Raw genomic sequence first — 19743 nt, 5'->3', positions numbered from 1 at the left:
CCCTTATACAATGAATAGACCAATAGCCCCTGTGTTCAATAGAATAATATAAATCTTTCCTCGCAAGCAGAATAGATTAAACCGCTCGGGCAGTGTTTGAAGGCGTGCATTGCACTAACTGCCCTTGCAGCACTAATGGATAGAAGTACGGGTTTTTTTTATCAAAATAAATCAGTTGAAAAAGGTGAGGTGAGGATTAAGAGCAATAGTGGGAATTCATTAAGTACGCGTTTAATGCAAACAATTTATCACCGACGTTAGTAATATACATTTCTTCTGACCCCGCGTAGGGCTTTTGTTGGTGTTGTCTGAACAAATAATACACTATGAACACAAACACAATGTCAACGCAGGCACATGGCGTTTGGTGAGAGCCGTTGACCAACAATTCTCTACCGTGTGCTGATTAAACTAATAAACTGTTCCTGATTGGGTAAAATGTGCGCATGTGACCATGTAACGTTGGTAATTAAGACAGGGAACCCGTCTTTATTTATTTATTCATTTTTTTTTTGTGAGACCAGGACCAGGACAAAATGTACAAGTCGTATTGTCACTCTTGTTGACTTGGAAATGTATAAGTACATCATAGACTGCAATAAACAATCCTGCATATTCATCAATATTCCAAAGGATGGACTGCCCTTAAAACTGGCGATGAGGCTTTTTTTTTCTTTTCAAAGCTGGAACTCCCACATCTTATTACATTGAAGTTGAAAGATGTGATCACAACAACTATGAAAATTAGTTCTAATATATAACAAAAAGTTTAAGAGAGAGGGTCTTCTTTAATTCCTACACAGCATTTTACATGGCAAAGATGACTGCTGGAATTTTAACTACCTATCACCAACAATGACGTCATGACCTTTAGATGATATAATGTTAAATTGCTTTTCTTAAAATTATTAGATGGACAAAAGAAACGACAGTCGTTGTCATTTTGTCTTTTTTACAGGAAACGGTGTTTTTATGTCAGTAAGGCCGACAATTGATATATCAGATTAAATCAAACCAAGTTGCGAAAAAATAAACTAACTCCATCAAAATACAGACGGTCGTTTTATTTAATAACCCTCACGTAACACCTGTGATCGTGTCATGTCCTGTCATTAAGTCACGCATTCAATGAATTCATAGAGAAAAGATGAATCGTGGATGTGTAACGTTATCAGTTAAGAAAAACTACACGTGCTGTTGTTTCTTGTCCTGTCACTGAGTCACGCATTCAATGTATTTTTTTTTTTGGAGAAAAGATGAACCGTGGACGTGTAACGTTATCAGTTAAGAATCAAGCAACATGTGTTGTTGTTTCTTGTCCTGTCACTGAGTCACGCATTCAATGATTTTTTTTGGAGAAAAGATGAATCGTGGATGTGTAACGTTATCAGTAAAGAACTAAGCTACACGTGCTGTTGTTTCTTGTCCTGTCACTGAGTCACGCATTCAATGATTTTTTTTTAGAAAAGATGAAGCGTGGATGTGTAACGTTATCAGTTAAGAATCAAACTACATGTGTTGTTGTTTCTTGTCCTGTCACTGAGTCACGCATTCAATAATATTTTGGAGAAAAGATGAACCGTGGATGTGTAACGTTATCAGTTAAGAGTCAAACTACACGTGCTGTTGTTTCTTGTCCTGTCAATACAACACGCATTCAATGAAATTTGGAGAAAAGATGAACCGTGGATGCGTAACTTGATAAGTTAAGAATCAAGCTACACGTGCTGTTGTTCCTTGTCCTGTCATTAAGTGACGCATTCAATGTTTTTTTTTTTTTTTTTTTTTTTTTTTGGAAAAAAAGATGAACCGTGGATGTCTTTTTTACGGTGAAGCATCCGATCTCTTTACAACGAAAAATAAATTGAACAAATTGCATGTTAATTAAGCAAAGCCTTTCAATATCCATACAAAGTCATCATTTTCCCAAGCTGGAATACTTATATAAAATCTCTTTACTGAATTGCACTGTTTAAGTTGGCTTTTATTTATTTATCTATTTTTTTCTTTATTTTTTTTTCGGGGTGGGGGTGCTTAAGGTTTTTATTCACATAGAGTAAGGGAATTCTATTTTACTAAATATTCCAAAAACATACAAAACGACATATTGGTGCATTCAAGTTGCACTTTGCCAAGAGAATATGGTATGTTTGCTTTTATTTAAGCATATGCATGTATATGTACATTGTACGTTTAAAGGATTCAAGGTTTTTTGTTCTTCATTTAATCAAGGCCGTCTATTTATAAGCATAGGAATAGTGGACATTATACAGAGCAGGCCTGTAGTCAGCAATTTTAAAGGAGGGGATTCTTTTTCCGGAAAAATGAAAAATAAACCATTAAACGTTCATGCGTGAACATGTACATGTACACAGGTCATTTTTTTTTTAGCCAGAGCAGATCTTCTCCCTGCAAAAAAGGGCGGTTCCTTCGAACACCGCTCCCTTCACCCCCCCCCCCCCCCCCCCCCCCCCCAACGGCTACGGGCTTGCAGTTCATTGTTTTTGTACCGCCAGCGTTTTTTCGTCCTATTGCGTTACGTTATTCGTCCGAATTGGACATCTACGATGAAGTTTGCACACGACACCACTCCATTTAGTCTGATAACAAATACGCAGAGAGTAGTTAAAGACCGCATTCACATCGAGTTGAGCCAGGCTTTACAAATCCTGGGACTAAATATGGCGGACGTACATGAAAGAAAAACCGCCTAATCTTTTAATAGTCTTTCCGCCTCTCACACGCCTCTCCACGCGTCGTCCCTGCGGGGGAACAGTCATTAAATCTCGGCTCCATTGGGACGACACATGGGGAGGCGTGTGAGAGGCGGGGAGCCTATTAAAAGATTAGGCGGTTTTTCTTTCATGTACGTCCGCCATATTTAGTCCCAGGATTTGTAAAGCCTGGCTCAACTCGTTGTGAATGCGATCAAAGTCTGTAGAACAGTGGTACAAAGAAAAAGGCTTTAAACCATTTAACCATTTCAAACTAAAATGTTGAAATATGGTTAGACTTGGTAAAATGCGGCGAACTTTAAAAAAAATCAAATATCATTCTTTTAAAAATAAGTCATAGTATGGAATCCCAGGAGGGCCAAGCGAAAAAAAAAATTGAAAAAAAAATTTTTTTTTGAAAAAAAAAAAAAAATTTGAAAAAAAAAAAATTGAAAAAAAAACATTTGAAAAAAAAATTTTTTTGAAAAAAAAAATTGCGAAATTTGCGAGATCGCGTGTAATCCCGCGAGATCGCGCGTAATCCTGCGTGGCCACGTGAAATCCCGCGATACCGAGCAAATTTTATTTCAAAAGGAAATCAAGAAAAAGAGAAAAAAAATCACGATATCTCACGAGAAATTGCGAGAATAGAAACATGGCGGAAGAAGCCACGATGTGTTTAAAATGCCAACATAGCACGGACTATGAACAACAGGCTCACATTCCCATTTGTAAATCATGCGGATGTGATAATATATTGCACGTAAGTTGTTTTCTCTTTATTCTTTATGCAGATGATAGTGTGACGTATAGTATTATTAGTGAATCAAGGACGAGTGTCCTCTTAGTCTTATTTCTTTACTATTACTAGTATTAGAACGTACTAGGGGCAATAAAAGAAGATAGCAACACCGGTTAAATAAATATGTCGCCTTTCCTGACACAGTGACACTGACTGGTTATGCAAACTTCTTCATTGGGTATTTAACTTATTTAACATACATTTACATAAATTTACAGTATTTTTCATTAGACTTCCTCGAAACAATTATTAAACCACACGTGTACAGTTCCCGTTAAGGATAGGAATGTTGAAAGTATTGCTTTTCATTTGTAATTTACGTTTGTAGAGTGTCGTCGGTGCTTGTAACAAAAGGCAATGTCGATGTCCAGGATACCGAAAAATTAGAACCATCAGACATTGTGTCAACTGTGGGCACTTGCCCATGGATCAGGACTACAAATTTGGTGAGCAAATTCAGTGTTTGTCTTTTTTCAACATGGATCTACCAAGTTATTTGTGTTAAAATACAATAAGAATTGAAATAGTTTCATATATGATATTAATTGAAATATTTTTAATTCTTGGGCTTCAGTTTGTCAATTCAAATAATAGTTATTTTATGAGAGCATGAAACAGAAGTTGATTTAAGAAAATATAAAATATAAATCATAAAATTGAATTAGGTGGATTTAGCCTGTATAATTCACCTCTTATGTTGAGGCACACATCTCCAGTGTTATTATCAAAGCTTTTCTTTGGGCTACAAGTATGATATATATATATATATATCTCGAGGAAAAATATCAGAAAAAATTCACATCCATTTTGTAATAAACAAAAGAGCATACTAAATGAAATTGCCTTATAATGTGTGTATGTTTAATTGTATCTCTTATAAGTCATCTATAGTCTGTCATTGCTTCATGTAAAAAATTCATTTTATTTTTGAATTTCAGATTTAAAGGTTTTCCTCAATAATCTAGTGGAACATTATAAAAGCAAAGCTTTGATATTAGAATATTTAAAGGACATTGGTATTACCTGGAGGTAAATATTTTTGTGTAGAATTCTTTGTGGCAACAAATGCTTATTTATATTTGCTTTTTTGTAGAGAAATCTTTGTGTCAATCAATGTCATGTTTAATTCTTATTGTTAGTGAAGCTCATTGCTTATCGCCCACGTCAAGTCTTTTCTTGGTGACAAACTTAACTATTAATTGGACAGCTGCTGACATCACTGGATAGTTTTTTTTTTAATGATGGCTTGGACTCCTGGAATTTTTGTTGAAAATTACAAGTGGTGATTTTAAATGGCATGAATCCCCAGAAAAGTCTTGGTCCGTGTTATCATTTTCATATAGATTCCCATAAAAATCTGCAAAATCCTATTGCATGAAGGGCAAACTTTAAAGTTGTCAGCTCACTGAATATCTTAAAGCAGGTAATAAGTTCAGAAAGGATCTAATTATTTTTAATTATTTTCTTTTTCACTGTCAGTGAAAGAACCCTCAAGAGAAGGTTAAATGTTCTTGAAATCAAGCGACATGAACATGTCCCTGTCCAAGAATTAAGGGTAAGCAATAATTTTGATGCTGCCTACTTTGAATCAATCTGTATGTTGACATAATATCTGTAGTATTTTGATCACTCAAGTCTTAGAATAGAGGAGATGGCATAAATACACCAACCAACCAGTACAGTACTAGTATATAGATATGTCTGATAGAAAGTCTGTTACAATCCAAAACTTAATTATCCCCTTTGTACAAATAAAATAAAAATATTGACATCTTACAGTGATTTATATTTCCAATTATAATTTAATAAGGTTATATACATAATAAATGGTCATTTTAATGTGTGAGTCATATCTTTTTATGAAGGATATTATTCAACAAGAATTCGTTGTTTGTGGGGGACTGGCAGGTGTGAGGCGAATATATGATCAGTGTCGCCAGAAATATCACAAGAAAGTAAAAAGGTTAGTTAAGCAAAGGATTAATTTTTGCAATTAAGCAGTTAATTAAAAAATGAAAGTAAAAATCTATTTTTGTTTCACTTCTATTAAATTATATTATTCTGTTACTCTATCCTAAGAATTGATGTGCAAGAGATATTGCATGAAGTTGATCATGAAGGTCGGAAACTAAGGATACAAAGGGCTTTAAATCGACGAGTTTTTAAATCACAGATAAATATTATTTTTATGTATAGACACAGAGACCTATCTGTCTTGATCATTTAAGCCATGCACTTTCAGCGATAACACAATATGTGGAAAACTATTTAGTCTTAAACCCTTTTCTGGTCACAAAAATTGCCAAGTCATCATACTGTCAGTTTCAACTAACTTAAGATTATAGAAAGATAATTGTATGATGGAGCCACTTATCAGTAAAAGTTGTTTGATTCGTTCATTTGAGGAATGTATCAGTCAGATTATTCACATGTATATACTTTCAAAATGACATTTAATTTTAGGTTTTCATGTGATAACATCAACTATTTCTTTTCAGGGACCAAATTGGATTTGGTCTGTGGATGGTAATGACAAGTTTCAGTTCTTCCATATTTACATACATGGATGCATTGATACATTTTCACGCAAATTTTTGTGTATGTATATAATGTACTGTTTTAAGTAAAAAACCAATTTGAAAAAACTCTATCCCTTATCTAACCACACACTACTGGGTTTAAAAGAGTTTACTAGTATTATCCATTTCTGATTTTGCCATTGTAACATACTAGTTTGGGGTATATTTCAACACTGTGGTCTTCTTAAACATCTGTGCTAATAGTTACCGTTTTTTAATAGTCTGCCCTAATAGAACTAGAAGTGACCCAGGGACAGAGAATGTAGACTTAATTGAATGCCAAATGTTCCTAAGAAGAAATAGCAGTGATCAGCATGCTTTCTCCGATAGTCACATCATGGGGCCTTCACCACTGAACCAGGTATGTAAATTTCTTATTATATTTACCCATTTGTCACAAGGATGTCTATTAAAGCCTGTAGTTGGATCACGCACTATTCTGATGTCATGCAATTATTTCAGTGTTTCTGGTCAACTTTCCTAAAGAGAGTTTTAATCCATTGGCATATCATAGAATGACTGATAAATTCACAAGTATTATACTTTTCAGGGTTTGCACAGAGATGGTTGGTATGACAGACACAGTTGCATTGACAAGTGGTGCATGGTATTTGTTTACTTGCCTCTGATACAACATGATATAGATGCATTTCAACTGTGGTGGAACAACCACAAAATAAGACACCAAAGGCAGGTGTGGTTACCCACTGGTGCTGCTCCAAATGACATTTATGCATTTCCACATTTATATGGTAAATTTGGCAATATCAGTTACATGTTTAGCATATAAAAGATTGAAATATTTAAAACTTAAGACATTTTTGTATTAAAAATCTTTTACTTTAAATATGAACACGTAGTCAATTTTACACATCACCATGTTCTTGTGGCATGGCTATGTGACTAAATGGAACAACTGGCTTAAGGTAAATCAACCTACATATTTTATGCAATATATATTTGCAGGCGGTCACCAGTGTGGATTCACTGTCAGTGATAGAGATTTGGCAGAAGTTGCACGAGAAAAAACACTGAACTATGAACAATCTGCTCGTGTGCCACAGGACTTCTATAATGAAGCAACTAACTTCACTGCCACTAACCACTTGACAATAGAAATATCCACTGAAGAGGAGAGTTATATTCAACTAAGGAGACACTTCATCCTAGAAAGATCTGCATTACAGTCATCTACATATGTGTAAAATGTAATATTAATGTTTCTGCACCAACCTGCAAATTCCAAATTGCTGTACAGGAAAAAAGAGAATAAAGAATCACAAAAGAGGTTATTTTCCTTTTTTTGATACATTAATACAATGCGCAACAGGCTACACAACCCATTTTTATGAAACCACAAGTTCTGTAAGACAAAAAGGTAAATTGGTTTTCCCTTGATGGTGTTATCTCTTTATGTGCATGGAGATGCTGGTGTCACACCTGTCAGTACATAAAAATTCAACCACTTTTCAATAAACTTGACAATACATATAATTCAAAGTCTCTATCCCAGCATAGCTGTCAAAACTACAAAAAAAGAATTTAAAAAATGCACAAAGTAGGTAACTGTCAATACTGATGCAAAATACAGTATGCCTAACAGGAAGTCGAACAGCATTGCAGGTATATGTCTGTTAGGAATATGTTACTAGCATACCCATGTCAGTTCAAATTCACAGTTAAAATATGCAAGCAAGAGAAATATGAACATTCAAATAAAAATGCATAAATTTCAGAAAAAAAAAAACAAGCTGGGTTCCCAATTTGATCTGTGCTTAAGAATTATTATTGGATTTTCAAACTTATATGTCACTGTTTTTTCTTTATAATGTTACTTTTGGCAGTACACAATTTGTTTTGCCAAATCTGATACAATTTTACGTAATGATACAACCTTGAACTGTCTATCATAATAGTATAATGTATAAAAGGTCACTGCCATTTGACTTCATGCCTTTGGGGGTTAAATCCCTCAATAAAAATGCTAATATTTAAAAAATATTGAACGCACATAAAAGGCAGTCAAACTGGTCCAAGTCTAGGTACAATTCAGACCAAGAACCCTTTCAGTAGGTTTGAGAGCCACGAGTAGCATGACGTTTATGGCCATTAAGGTGAGAGTGACCAAAATTTATTTTCCCTCACTTTTGATGCTATATTACATAATGCTTAAGAGCATAATCACCACCAATTCTTAATTATGCAATGCAGTTAAAATGGTATTTACAAAAAAATTAATTAGCAAAGGTATTCAGGCCCATGATATTTGAAAATTCCACTATGTTCACAAGTGAGAACTATAACTAATGAGTTTACTTCCATTTTCAACAATTAAGTCAATGATAAAAACAGCACAACTTTAATAAAATTGTCCTATCATTTTTGATTACCAGTTTGCTCCTTCCTATTCAAGTTCAGTAGTAACAATGGGTGTATCTCTGCTAATTTTGGTGTATTTTACATTTTATTTTCACATCTGAATATTGGATGTTGAACTATTTGATACAGAACAATGCCCGAGCCCTAACGAAAAAAATAAAAAATACAAAAAACCTGCAGTGTTGCGCATGCAAAGCTCTACAAAATGAAAAAACAAGGTCTCTAGCAATGATGGTTCCAGAATTAGAGAGTTTTTAGTTTGGCATCTAATAGCCACTACTCGTCTGAAAATGCCCCAATTGACCCCAAACTCACGAAGATCAAAGATTACCCTAAGGGTAACACCTGCCCATTGTATTATAGATTAGATCTGTTTAGTTTCTGAAAATAGACAATAATAACTGTTTTCCACAAGAAAGTTAGCAATTTTAGAAAAATGTGACCTGTTTGACCTTGAAATAATGCGCTCTAGGAGGAGAAGCGGTAACGGTGACTTGTAGTTCACGACACCCTGCAGAGCCATATGAGGTAGGTCGGGACTAAAGCCATGAATACTGCCAGCGTACATGCTGGTGGTACTAAAGAGTGTTTTTTTTAATATTCTAGCTCCATAAAATCCCTTCTCATCGTGGCATTGGCCTAGCATGGAGCCAATATCCCAGTCTGTTGGGCGGTTTTCCCTTTACAAATGACATCCTCCTCTTCATGTTCGGTGCAATGTCGGCATTTTGAACAGCCCCTCCCTGCCTCATTCGCCAATGCTTTTTTCTTTCTCGCACTTTCTCGCGAGATTTTGTGTTTTTTTTAAATTTCATCTTGAAAATGAAACACGATTGACCTCTCGGGATTTCGCGCGACCACGCGGGATTACGCGCGATCTCGCGGGATTACACGCGATCTCGCAAATTTCGCAATTTTTTTTTCAAAAAAAAATTTTTTTTCAATTTTTTTTTAATTTTTTTTTTTCAAATTTTTTTTTTTTTCAAAATTTTTTTTTTCAATTTTTTTTTAATTTTTTTTTTTTTCAAATTTTTTTTTCAAATTTTTTTTTTAATTTTTTTTTTCCGCTTGGCCCTCCTGGGATTCCATATGAAAGAAATAATTGAAGAAGTAAACTTAAAAACCTCTGCATGGAAAGAATCTACTGTATACCGACCCAATGTCACATATCATATAACAGCAGAATTAATCGTAGACCTCATTCCCACAGACACTACCGCTCCACGTGAATCGACCCAACTCTGCAGGGATTCACTGCCTTCAATGACTTTATTACAGATTTAACAACGCATTTGGTGACATACTATATCACCACTAACACACTGACACTTCAAACCCTTGAAGGCACACCGTGAGACCTTTATATAGCCAGAATATAAATTCACAATGATACGCAAACAAAAACGTATTGCACTGCGCGACAAAGTCGTAAGTTAGAAGATGAGCTTCATAGACATTTTTGCCTCTTGGAAGAACACCAGACTTGAGAGCATGCATGTTCTAAATTCGAAAAAAAGGAAGATATATGGATATCCACACGGGTATTTCTTTTTTGTACCAAGGAGCATGTTAGATATGATTTTCAGAATACAGATTAATGTTTTAAACGATTCAAATGTGTGGTGTGATAATTTCTCGACAAAAACACTTAACATGTATACACATATTAAGTATCATATCTCCTTATAACTTGTGTCTATTCCGCATTGAAATGATCTCCTGCAGGCGGTGTGGCACTCTTTAAATGGTCGGACGCTTTTCTGCTAGAATTTGCATAGATATTAAATTTCCATCTTCTTTTAACTTTACCACAAATACATCTTCGTGACAAAAAAATAGTTCACAGCTTCACGATCTAAAAATCTTGATCGCAGGCAATGGCTTAGGCGAATAAAATAGATGAATAAATTGATTTCTTCAGTAATAAGAGGCAAAACACTCAACTGGTTTTCAGTCTCATTGGGACGCATTGCTCAACCTATGGAGGGGGGGTTGTCGTGTCCATTCTATATAACTTTTCTCAGTATTATTTCTGATACTATGATTTTACGTAAAAAATAAAATAAATAAATTGGTTTTAACGTACCAGAACATTATTTTGCAGAATGACAGTAGCATGCATTACCAATGCGGTATGTTGAAAAACGAGCTACATGTATGTAATAGCTAACAGTCATAGTCAGCGAGGTTAATGTCATTTAAAGGAGCATTAACACCGAGCGGTTGCCACGTACACCTAGCTGACGAGTGGAAAATGTGACTTATGTCATGGTGGGTTGTTATTTTATAGAATTCATTATGCTGTTCTTACATCACGGTCTCAATTTTTTTGGGCAAACAAGACAGCTTTTTTTTTTTTGCATGGCGGTAGGCTACAGGTGTTATGATAGCCTCTATCTGAGAGGTTCGATCAACCTTTTTTTTAAATTTTATTGACACCACAAAACAAAACATACATTTTTCACACGAAGCACAAATTACAACATATGTACAACAGCCACAAACTAGCATACAGTAGTCACGTTGGACATTAACAGCACTAAAAAAGGGAGTGACAGAATACATTGTACAAAATAACAGTAGTGATAGTATATAAAACCTGAATAAAGTCGCACATAACACAAACTGATTAACATATATCGTAACATATAAACAAACAATCCAGTTAATAAGCATATGTGGGTCATACTGGAGTTTACACATTACAAAACTAACACTTATAATATACCATAATCACATTGGACACTACAATCAACCTGTTGAAAATGTATAGGTACTAGACACTGATATACTGAAACAGTTGTTAATCTGGATTTTGGCTGCTGGAAGAAACCATCGTTGTGGCTTTTACAGCATTACAGTACACAACTCATGGGAATTTTTGCTGGACGAAATTGAGAAAGAAAGGTCCAGATGTGGTAGAACTGGCATTCACGCTTGTCGTGCAGTTATCCACCACGGCTGATCCCTTAAATTTTGTCCTTGAAGTCCACCGTGGAGCGTTGCGAGAATAGAAAATCGCTGGCCAAAGGAAGTACTAGTGCAAAACAAGGAGATGAAATCATTGTGTAGGCACCTTGGCGTAACAGAGGTCCGCAGAAGAGAGTGGGCCAATTATCTCATCTATTTCCCGTCAAGCTCAGTGCGTCATACTATTTTTTATACCCCTGATGAATTAATTTGCAGTTGATAACGCTTGATTTAACTACTGCACTGAGCAATTTTATGACTACATGTCATTAAAATAATCAGCGCAAGGAGGCAAGTACCAGGCGCAGTATCAATCGTGGTCAGCATCCTACTGCAGTCTTTCTGCGAAAGACGTGAAACCGAGCGGTGGACATTAAAAATGAACAGAGGTGCTGTGCCTGCCCACACTGGCGGATATTGAAATGGATAGTGATATTGACGTCGTGTTGCTTAGCGTTGCACCGCATTTCTGAAGGTTCCTGGCAGATTTGATGCATGAAGGAATTTACCGACAGAGACCCAATTTTATACGAAATTGTACTAAAATGGCGACCATTTCAAACACTTTTGGATGTTTTTTATCAGCAGTTTCTATTCTGTCGTTGGTGTATATAATGTTGTATTTGAACATACGATTGACAGGAAGTGTCACTTTCGTAAAATATTTTGCAAATTACATGAATACAGCGACACCAACTGAAGACAGGGATGAGACGTTATTATTCGAAGGCGCAGACCAAAACAGCACGAAGGGAAAATACGTCACTTACGGCGCGTCAATAACTAAAATTCACAAATACGGCTTTTATTTGCCGTTGACTTCTCTTCTGTGGGCAAAGCAAGGGTTCCGGTCGGTGATTGTAATGACAGGGGATCCAACATTGTGGCGAAGAGATCCAGTTCTCAACGTAATACTGGAGCGACTGGAACAAACCCGAGCCCGAGTCTTATTTGTACCAACTGCGGACGAGGCAACCACCGTGGCTTTAAGCCAAGTGTTGCGTCTCTACGTTGCCACACTCGATAACACTTTAAAAGATGAAGATTTTCTCATCACAAGTGATGCCGACTTGTGGGTTCACAAAACACACCTTCTTCAGCCTCAACCACGTATGGTTATTACGAACAGTTACTGCTGTGGACGTTTCAACCAGCTTGGAAAGAGTTACCGTATGTACCCGATGGGTAACATCGGCGCCCCTGTGGCATTATGGCGAATGCTTTTTCCAGACTTGAACAAGACAATAAACAAAAGACAAATGAACCGCCAGTCTCAAGCCAGAGAAACTAGGCAAAGGCTAGCCCAAGACAAAGGGATGCACATTCCCCTCATCGTCAGTTACTCGAACAAGACAGGAACAGCGATTTCTGAAACACTGCGCACCGTTGCATTAAAATTGAAAATCAAATACAATGACTGGTACCTCGACCAAAAGCTCGCCAGCATTCGAATCGGTGACTGGATAAATACTTTAGACAGTGAACTTCGGAAAGAATTTTTCAAAGAAATTCCGAGGACACCACACGGCTTTCGAGCAGATCGAGTTGATAAAGGAATTTTGGCGTTTAATACGAACGAAACGGTGACATTCACACCTCTGTATGACGCTCATCTTCCGGAACGCGGGTTTTACGCGCACATATGGATGAACAATCGTTCTCTTCTTAAAGCGCTATTAAATCCCATTCAATTAAAATGGGCTGACGATTACAGAGAGCAATTTCTCATTGCTTTGAATAAGACTGGTAAGCAAGATCACTGACACGTCCATCTATTTCTGGTCGTGCTTTCTGAAGATTGTAAAAAAATTTGAATTTAAATTCAATTTTAATCAGAATTTGAATTGTTGAACTGAATGATTTTTTAATCTAGGGGAATTTACCCCCAATTGCTGGACATTTTAATTTTGAATAAATCTATGCAACAGTTCCATTTAAATCTGTATCATATAATTTTACGTATTTTCTCGCTCTCAATCAGAAGCCTAGATAACATTTGCCATTCGATGTCTGTACGTGGCTCGCATACTGCCCGATACTCTTTCGTGAGGCGTCTGGGCAGTGGAAGTCGTTGGCCCTCAGCCTGCAAATCGAGCAGATTCAGGGCCTCTGTTGCCTCCACGATTTTGTCATGTTAAAATATATGGCAATTAAAAAAATCGCAAGCCCGTAAGCCGTAGAATTATCGTCTTTGCTGGTTTTAGAAGGTATAACAATAGTACATATGTTTAAAGCTTATTGTAATTCACTTATATGAATTTGAAATAGTTAATAGTTTTTCATTTATTTATTTATTTTTATTATTATTATTATTATTTTTTTTTTTTTTTTGGTCCGGAACACATAGGTGAGAAAATCGTAGGGGGCTGCACCGACCACATATCGATATTCAAAGAAACCGCACGGGGGGCACACAGCAACTGCACTGAGACTGCACTGAGACTCCGTACGATCACTTTTCAACCGAAAAAGGATTTTTTTTCCTTTTTTGACCTCAAGGTCATATCATAGAAATGGCACGTAATGTAAACGTAAACGTACTCGCCGCGGCCAGTTGCTACTTGCATCGTACAAAACATCTTATACATTTTATCTCCAGCCTACAGTGCCCGTGACAAATACAGTATTAACTCACGTATGCCTTCAGGATTTTGATTGGTATTAGATAGCCACGTATACTGTTGTTTGTCACGTGAGTGTTAAAATGCCATAATGATTTCCCTAGTATTGGGCATTTCCTGTCTGTACAAAAGCAGCCAAAACCATACTAACGCAATTGCATGCCGACCATAAAACGTTCCTTACAGACTATTCTTCCTATATGATAATTCATTTACTGCTTCAAGCAAGTGATAAAAATGTTCTGTGCTATTTAATGGTTTATGTTCTCTTTGTGTATCCATGTTGAATTTTTACGATAAAGAATAAAATGAGACTGAAGGTCCTGTGTGACGTCACACGAGACTAGAAAATGGTGAGGGGTGAGAATATCCTTTTTGTAAGGGTGAAACTATGCACTGGATAAAAAGCAAAACATGGCGAACTATTTAGTTGCGTAATAAACTGTCATTCCACAGAACGGAAAAAAAATAGATAAAAAATACATACACAAATATATATATCTGTGTAAATGTGCTCTCACCTATCTATAAACCCATTCCAGAGTTCCAAATTTATCATCACATGACCGTCACTCCATTTTGACAGCAACTAGTAGCCCAGGTATCAAAAGAACTTCATTAGCAATTACTTTGGAAATTGCGTACCCCGGAGATTCAGAAAAAAAAAAGAAATTAAAAATGTTAACATTACTTAACCACCTGCTGAAGGAAGTGGCACACTGCTTTCCCATTAAAAGGCGCACCTCTCTTTATGTGCTTTTATTGCTCTTGGACCATTTTCCCTTCTTGCTTGAAGATATTTTTGTACTTTGAAACAAAATAATAATACTACAACCATTTGAAAAACATTTTAATGAATTTTGTTCTATGCATTTTTATCATGTTTCATACAATTTAAGCACGATATCCTTAAATTATTTCAAATTATTTCATCGCCGACTTATTCACGTATTCAGGCACTTCTACACAGTACTACAATATTACACCGGCTGATTGATTAATGGTCGCCTAAAAAACCTACGTTTTCTCAAAGAAATCTGAAATTTTCTATAACCCATCGCTGCAGAAAGCGCACTTTTGCCATGGCAAACAACGAGAAATAGACATTTATAGAGCACAACAAATTTCAGTATTTTTTTCCTTACACACCATGGGATTTTAATAACCAAAACTGTTCATACAATAACAAAAATAAGCCCGTTTTGCCAGTTTTAAAGTAACCGACTTTTTAGGTTCGTAATGTTATAGTAGCTGGCACTTGTCATAGTATATCTAGGTGACATAAAAAAAATCCATATTTTTGCAATTAATATTAGGTCTTAAGGCGTCTTGTATGCCGGTAATGATATGCAGTCTACATATTTATGAAGATGAATTTCACCTGCAGCTCTGTCACAACGCATAATTTATAGGAACTAGGAAGATCCTGTAACCCAAATACATACAGGATAAGTTCGAAAGCTCACTGACGGTTTAGCCTCTCAATCTTCCAAACTTTTAAGTCTAAAGCGGTGAGTTTCTGGTCTCCAACGTTTACAGAAGATTTTGAAGCATGCGCGCCGCCCCTTGGGCGATTGGCCGGAGGATTTTTAATACTGAAGTTATTGAAACTCGGTCAAAACTGCTCCAATATTCCCGTATCTATCCCCTGCGGGTTGCTAGGCCGTGATATTGAGAGGAGTCTCCGCAGCGTTCCTGGCGCCTCTAGGATGTCTGAGGATTTGAAGACTCTGTTTGTACAGCTCCGGGTCGTGAACCGGTGCCGGAAACACACTGCTCAGCTCGCTAGCCTGGAATATAAATTAAGACATGAGAAAATCAATCCGACTTTATACTCTAAATATTCAAATCATTAATTTAATAAATTAATTTAAATCAATAATATACAATAGATAAAACAGTTACATAAATCATGTATTTACTTCATCAAAAACACATTAAATCAACAATTAACATTTAAATTAAAAAGAGAAAATTATTCACCTCTTACTTTACCGATAAGTTAATTTATTTGTTCATTTTTCTGTTTTCATTAATAATTTGGCCGTCTTCTTTACCCTCATCATTATAATAATTATTTTTATTTTTCATTATTGTACCTTAGTGCTGTTCTTTACTTTAATGTGTATTCATTTCTGTTTATCATTACTTCTCATAATTGTTAAAAATAATTTTGCACTTTTCTCTAGGCATTAAAAAATATTTCTTCCACAGAAACCTGTTTAATCTGCACAACTGTACAATGTGAAATGCCATAAATAACAACAAATTACCTTATCAAATTTACACAGCTTCCTGCGGATCTGCAGATCATGCCTGGCGCTCAGGGCCCTTTTGTAAGAATCCAAGTCCGTCAGCAACTTAGCTCGCTCCCTGCGGCGCTGAACTGCCGTGGCATGGAATGCTGCTACGTCATTCAACAGAGCAAACTTCGGATGTTCTCTCTGGCTTGTCTTGGGTTCTTCTGTGCTGCCCTCAGGTGCCTCTGCAGCTGTGCACAAGATCATATTTAAATTTTGGATAATATAATATCTTAAAATTAATCTTATGGGGCTCAGTTAAATGTCTTAATTCGTTTTTTTAATGATGATAGTTAAAACGATCATCTGCCTCTCTCCTCAAAGTGATATGTAAAAAATTTGTATGACATCCAAGCAAAAAATATCTTGCTCAACTCATGACATCATATAAACCTTCCTGTCTAAAATTCATGTTTGTCCTACTTGAAAATTTAAAAACCCTTATATTAAAATATTTACATAAATTTACATATAAATAAATAAACAAACTAGAAAAGCACTCTGAAAGCCCAGACCTCTGCCAAGGAAGCGATTTTTGATTATTATTATTGTTTATTGATTGATTATTGATCCGGATCACCACCAAAAACTAATCACTTCTAAGTTAATCCATTTCCGACCTACCCTGAACATTTCATCAAAATCGGTCTGTAACTTTTGAGTTATGTTGATGACAAACAAACAAACAGACAGACAGACAAACAGGGGTGAAAACATAACCTCCTTGGCAGAGGTATTAAACAAATAAATAAATAAACAAGCTAGCAAACAAAACAACCAACTCTTACCCTCCTCTGCAGCTTCTTGCTCTAACTGTTCCTGACATGTCCTGATAATCTTATTATACAGCTGCTCTCCAGCCAGTGCCCTGGACACACCAATACTGGCAAACACACTGGCTGGACTGAACCGTTTCACAGCCGATTTCTTCACTTCAGGCTTGGGGACCTTCTCCGCTATCAGACTGCGCCAGTCGATGTCTAATATGTCAACTGGAGCTAAAAAAGAACATGGTGGACATGAAGGAGAGCAGATTATTAAACACAGGTGTAAAACAAATAGTTCAAAAAAACAGAATGATGATTGCATTGACTGTGTGTGTGTGTGCGTGTGTGTGTGTGTGAGAGAGAGAGAGAGAGAGAGAGATACAACTTGGCACTTAGTTATAATATATACAGTATAGACAGCTTAAATCCTCTGCAGCAGACTTGTTATTCCAATTTTTTGGGGCTATGAGGGCCATGTTTTGTAGAACATTGTCATAGCAAATCAATCAAATGAGAAAGTCAAATGTGCTTGCAAATATTGGACAACCAACTACACAAAGTGAGTAAGTGATCACTTTAAACTCTTTGTAAAATGCAAATTAGACAGCTCAGAGTCTAAGCAGGTTTTCCTATAACTGACATACAATTTACGTCTGTCCATATTCTTGTGAGGAGAGAGAGAGAGAGAGAGAGAGAGAAAGAGAGAGAGAGAGAAAGAGAGAAAGACAGAGACAGAGAGAGAGAGAGACAGAGAGAGAGAAAGAGAAAGACCAACCTGGTGCACTTTCCTCCTCTTGTTCAGCCTCCTCAGTGGCCAGTATCTCATCCAGCTCGTTGTCTGAGATCTCGTCATACTCCAAGTTACCTCCCACAGTGCTCTGCTTGTCCTCGCCTAAAATTAACATCAGTCCTTGATATTAGTTCAGTCCTTGATATTAGTTCTTTTACAAAGTTAACACTTAATTTCTTCAAAATTCTAGAACTGGGTGACATGCTCATTATCAAAAATAACATTGTTTCTTGCCACCATGATTATTAATTTTATTGAATGTACCTTCTTGGTTTGCAGAGACATCTGGTGGTAAATCTTTCATGTCGCCCTCAGTGCTGCCCCCTGCAGGTGGTGACATGCCATCTTTACTTGCTCTGACTTCAGCCTCCTGTTTGGGTGGAATTTCATCAGGAGGTCTTTCTCTTTCAGGAAATCTAGACGGCTCATTCCTACCCCTACATGAAGAACAATTTCAAATTCCAGAAGGTAATCAAAATAAGAGAGAGAGCTCGGAGAACAGAAATATGTAATGCAAACAAGCAATAAAAATTTTACTAAAAAAAAAAAAAAAAACTTGACAGGTCCAGATACAATTGAAACTAGCTCCACGTAAACACCATGACCATTTCTTTCCCATACAAAAAAAAAAAAAAAAAAAAAAAAATACATGGTGAAAATGTCTTCAGACTTAGGGAAAAAACATTTGAGATCATTCATGTAATCTTATAAAATGCTATCAATGAAATAAATAGCATTATTCTGTCAGATATTTTTAAAATCTATAAAAAAAAAAACAAAAACAAACCTGAGCTTAAACTTCCCAATGACAAATTTTCACCTTGCAAAAATTGGCAAGACAAATACACACATAACAAACTTATCCTACTGCTGCCTTGGGTAACGTTCACAATGGTTTTTATAAAAAAAGTACATGCATACTCACCAAAAATGCAACACACACACAAACACACACACACCTGTCATAGTCCCTTGGTGGGATGCGTTCTCGGCTACTTGGTCGACTCCTCTGACGATAATCATCCCTGATCTCACGTACACGATCTCTTCCTTCACGAGAGTCGTCGCGATGACGCACCCGCCATTCTTCTTGATCTCTGCTACCTGAGTCACGACTGGGGGGTCCCTGTCAACAAAAATAAATAAATAAATAAATAAATATCTTGTTTTGTTAAAATATTAAATCACTAAATAAAAAGTAAAAAATTTTGACATTTGACACCGAGTAAGACCTGTCAAAATCTTTTAGTACCTGGTTTTAGCGATTTAATTTAATATAATACATAAATCACACTACAGGGCATAAAGATGCGATAATGAATGTATTATTGTTTGGTAAATAGCAAAACCTCTTTTTTGGCTTTATGGACTTTGCAACACTCTTTTTGGAAAGATAGAATATGTCCCAAATCCTTTCTAGTGAGTCAAAGAATTGACTTCAAGATAATCTCTTGGTTGCATCAATTCTGGGGTTTTTTCGAAGGTGAATCATAATAGGTCCCACAAAAAGGAACATGAACAAAAAGTTCATATTATTTATAAATAATAATTTTCACTTAAGATTCCAACATTACTCTCTAAATCACCAACTCAAAGGTACACTTCCTCCCAAACTGATCAGAGAAAAAATTCCATACACCTTTTTTTAGGCTGTAAGACTCATGTTGTGGGGTCACATTCATAATGCAGATATGCAAATTTCACTCATGACCATAAAATGAATAATTCAGAATTTCTTAAAAGGTGGTAGTATTTCTCTCAACAATTTTCGGATAGGTCATTTAAGTACTGTGACAGAAAAAAAACTGTCCAATCAAACAC

At 36.1% G+C, this 19743-nt stretch overlaps 2 protein-coding genes across 14 annotated transcripts in view; one reads left to right on the top strand and one right to left on the bottom strand.

Moving 5' to 3' along the window:
• The first annotated feature begins 3212 nt into the window (after positions 1-3212).
• LOC106158788 (uncharacterized) lies at positions 3213-7383 on the top strand. Of its 4 annotated transcripts, none has more exons than XM_086997667.1 (9): positions 3213-3477; positions 3845-3962; positions 4455-4545; positions 4996-5071; positions 5382-5479; positions 6015-6114; positions 6317-6456; positions 6646-6847; positions 7062-7383. In XM_086997667.1, the coding sequence occupies exons 1-7, from the start codon at positions 3370-3372 to the stop codon at positions 6359-6361; spliced, it is 636 nt and encodes a 211-aa protein (XP_086853793.1). In that variant the 5' UTR covers positions 3213-3369; the 3' UTR covers positions 6362-6456; positions 6646-6847; positions 7062-7383. The 4 variants fall into 4 exon arrangements, with proteins under 4 accessions (XP_086853793.1, XP_086853794.1, XP_086853796.1 ...); XM_086997668.1 differs by having other exon boundaries at positions 3215-3477; positions 6015-6042; XM_086997670.1 differs by lacking the exon at positions 6015-6114 and having other exon boundaries at positions 3215-3477.
• A 7515-nt stretch (positions 7384-14898) lies between these two features.
• The window catches only part of LOC106159109 (uncharacterized), a 37267-nt gene continuing 32422 nt past the window's right edge, over positions 14899-19743 (bottom strand). For all 10 annotated transcript variants that reach the window (XM_086997004.1, XM_086997005.1, XM_086996997.1 and 7 more), the window contains 6 exons: positions 18882-19048; positions 18187-18359; positions 17908-18024; positions 17154-17363; positions 16339-16556; positions 14899-15855 (listed from right to left, as the gene is read on the bottom strand). In XM_086997004.1, the coding sequence (XP_086853130.1) occupies positions 15724-15855; positions 16339-16556; positions 17154-17363; positions 17908-18024; positions 18187-18359; positions 18882-19048 (1017 nt within the window). In that variant the 3' untranslated portion in view covers positions 14899-15723. The remainder of the gene's footprint in view (positions 15856-16338; positions 16557-17153; positions 17364-17907; positions 18025-18186; positions 18360-18881; positions 19049-19743) is intronic.

The sequence above is a fragment of the Lingula anatina genome, chromosome 10 (assembly GCF_051362555.1).
Source record: "Lingula anatina isolate TDL-2025a chromosome 10, LinAna3.0, whole genome shotgun sequence".
Classification (NCBI taxonomy): Eukaryota; Metazoa; Brachiopoda; class Lingulata; order Lingulida; family Lingulidae; genus Lingula; species Lingula anatina.
Note: the sequence above shows the minus strand (reverse complement) of the source record. Positions and strands in the feature narration are given on the sequence as shown.

Bases quoted from the DNA above. Each gene is read 5' to 3' on its own strand.
- LOC106158788 (XM_086997667.1), top strand. From the start codon at position 3,370: ATGGCGGAAGAAGCCACGATGTGTTTAAAATGCCAACATAGCACGGAC. The intron at 3,478-3,844 runs GTAAGTTGTTTT...TTACGTTTGTAG, and splicing joins GATGTGATAATATATTGCAC to AGTGTCGTCGGTGCTTGTAA. The intron at 4,546-4,995 runs GTAAATATTTTT...TTTCACTGTCAG, and splicing joins GACATTGGTATTACCTGGAG to TGAAAGAACCCTCAAGAGAA.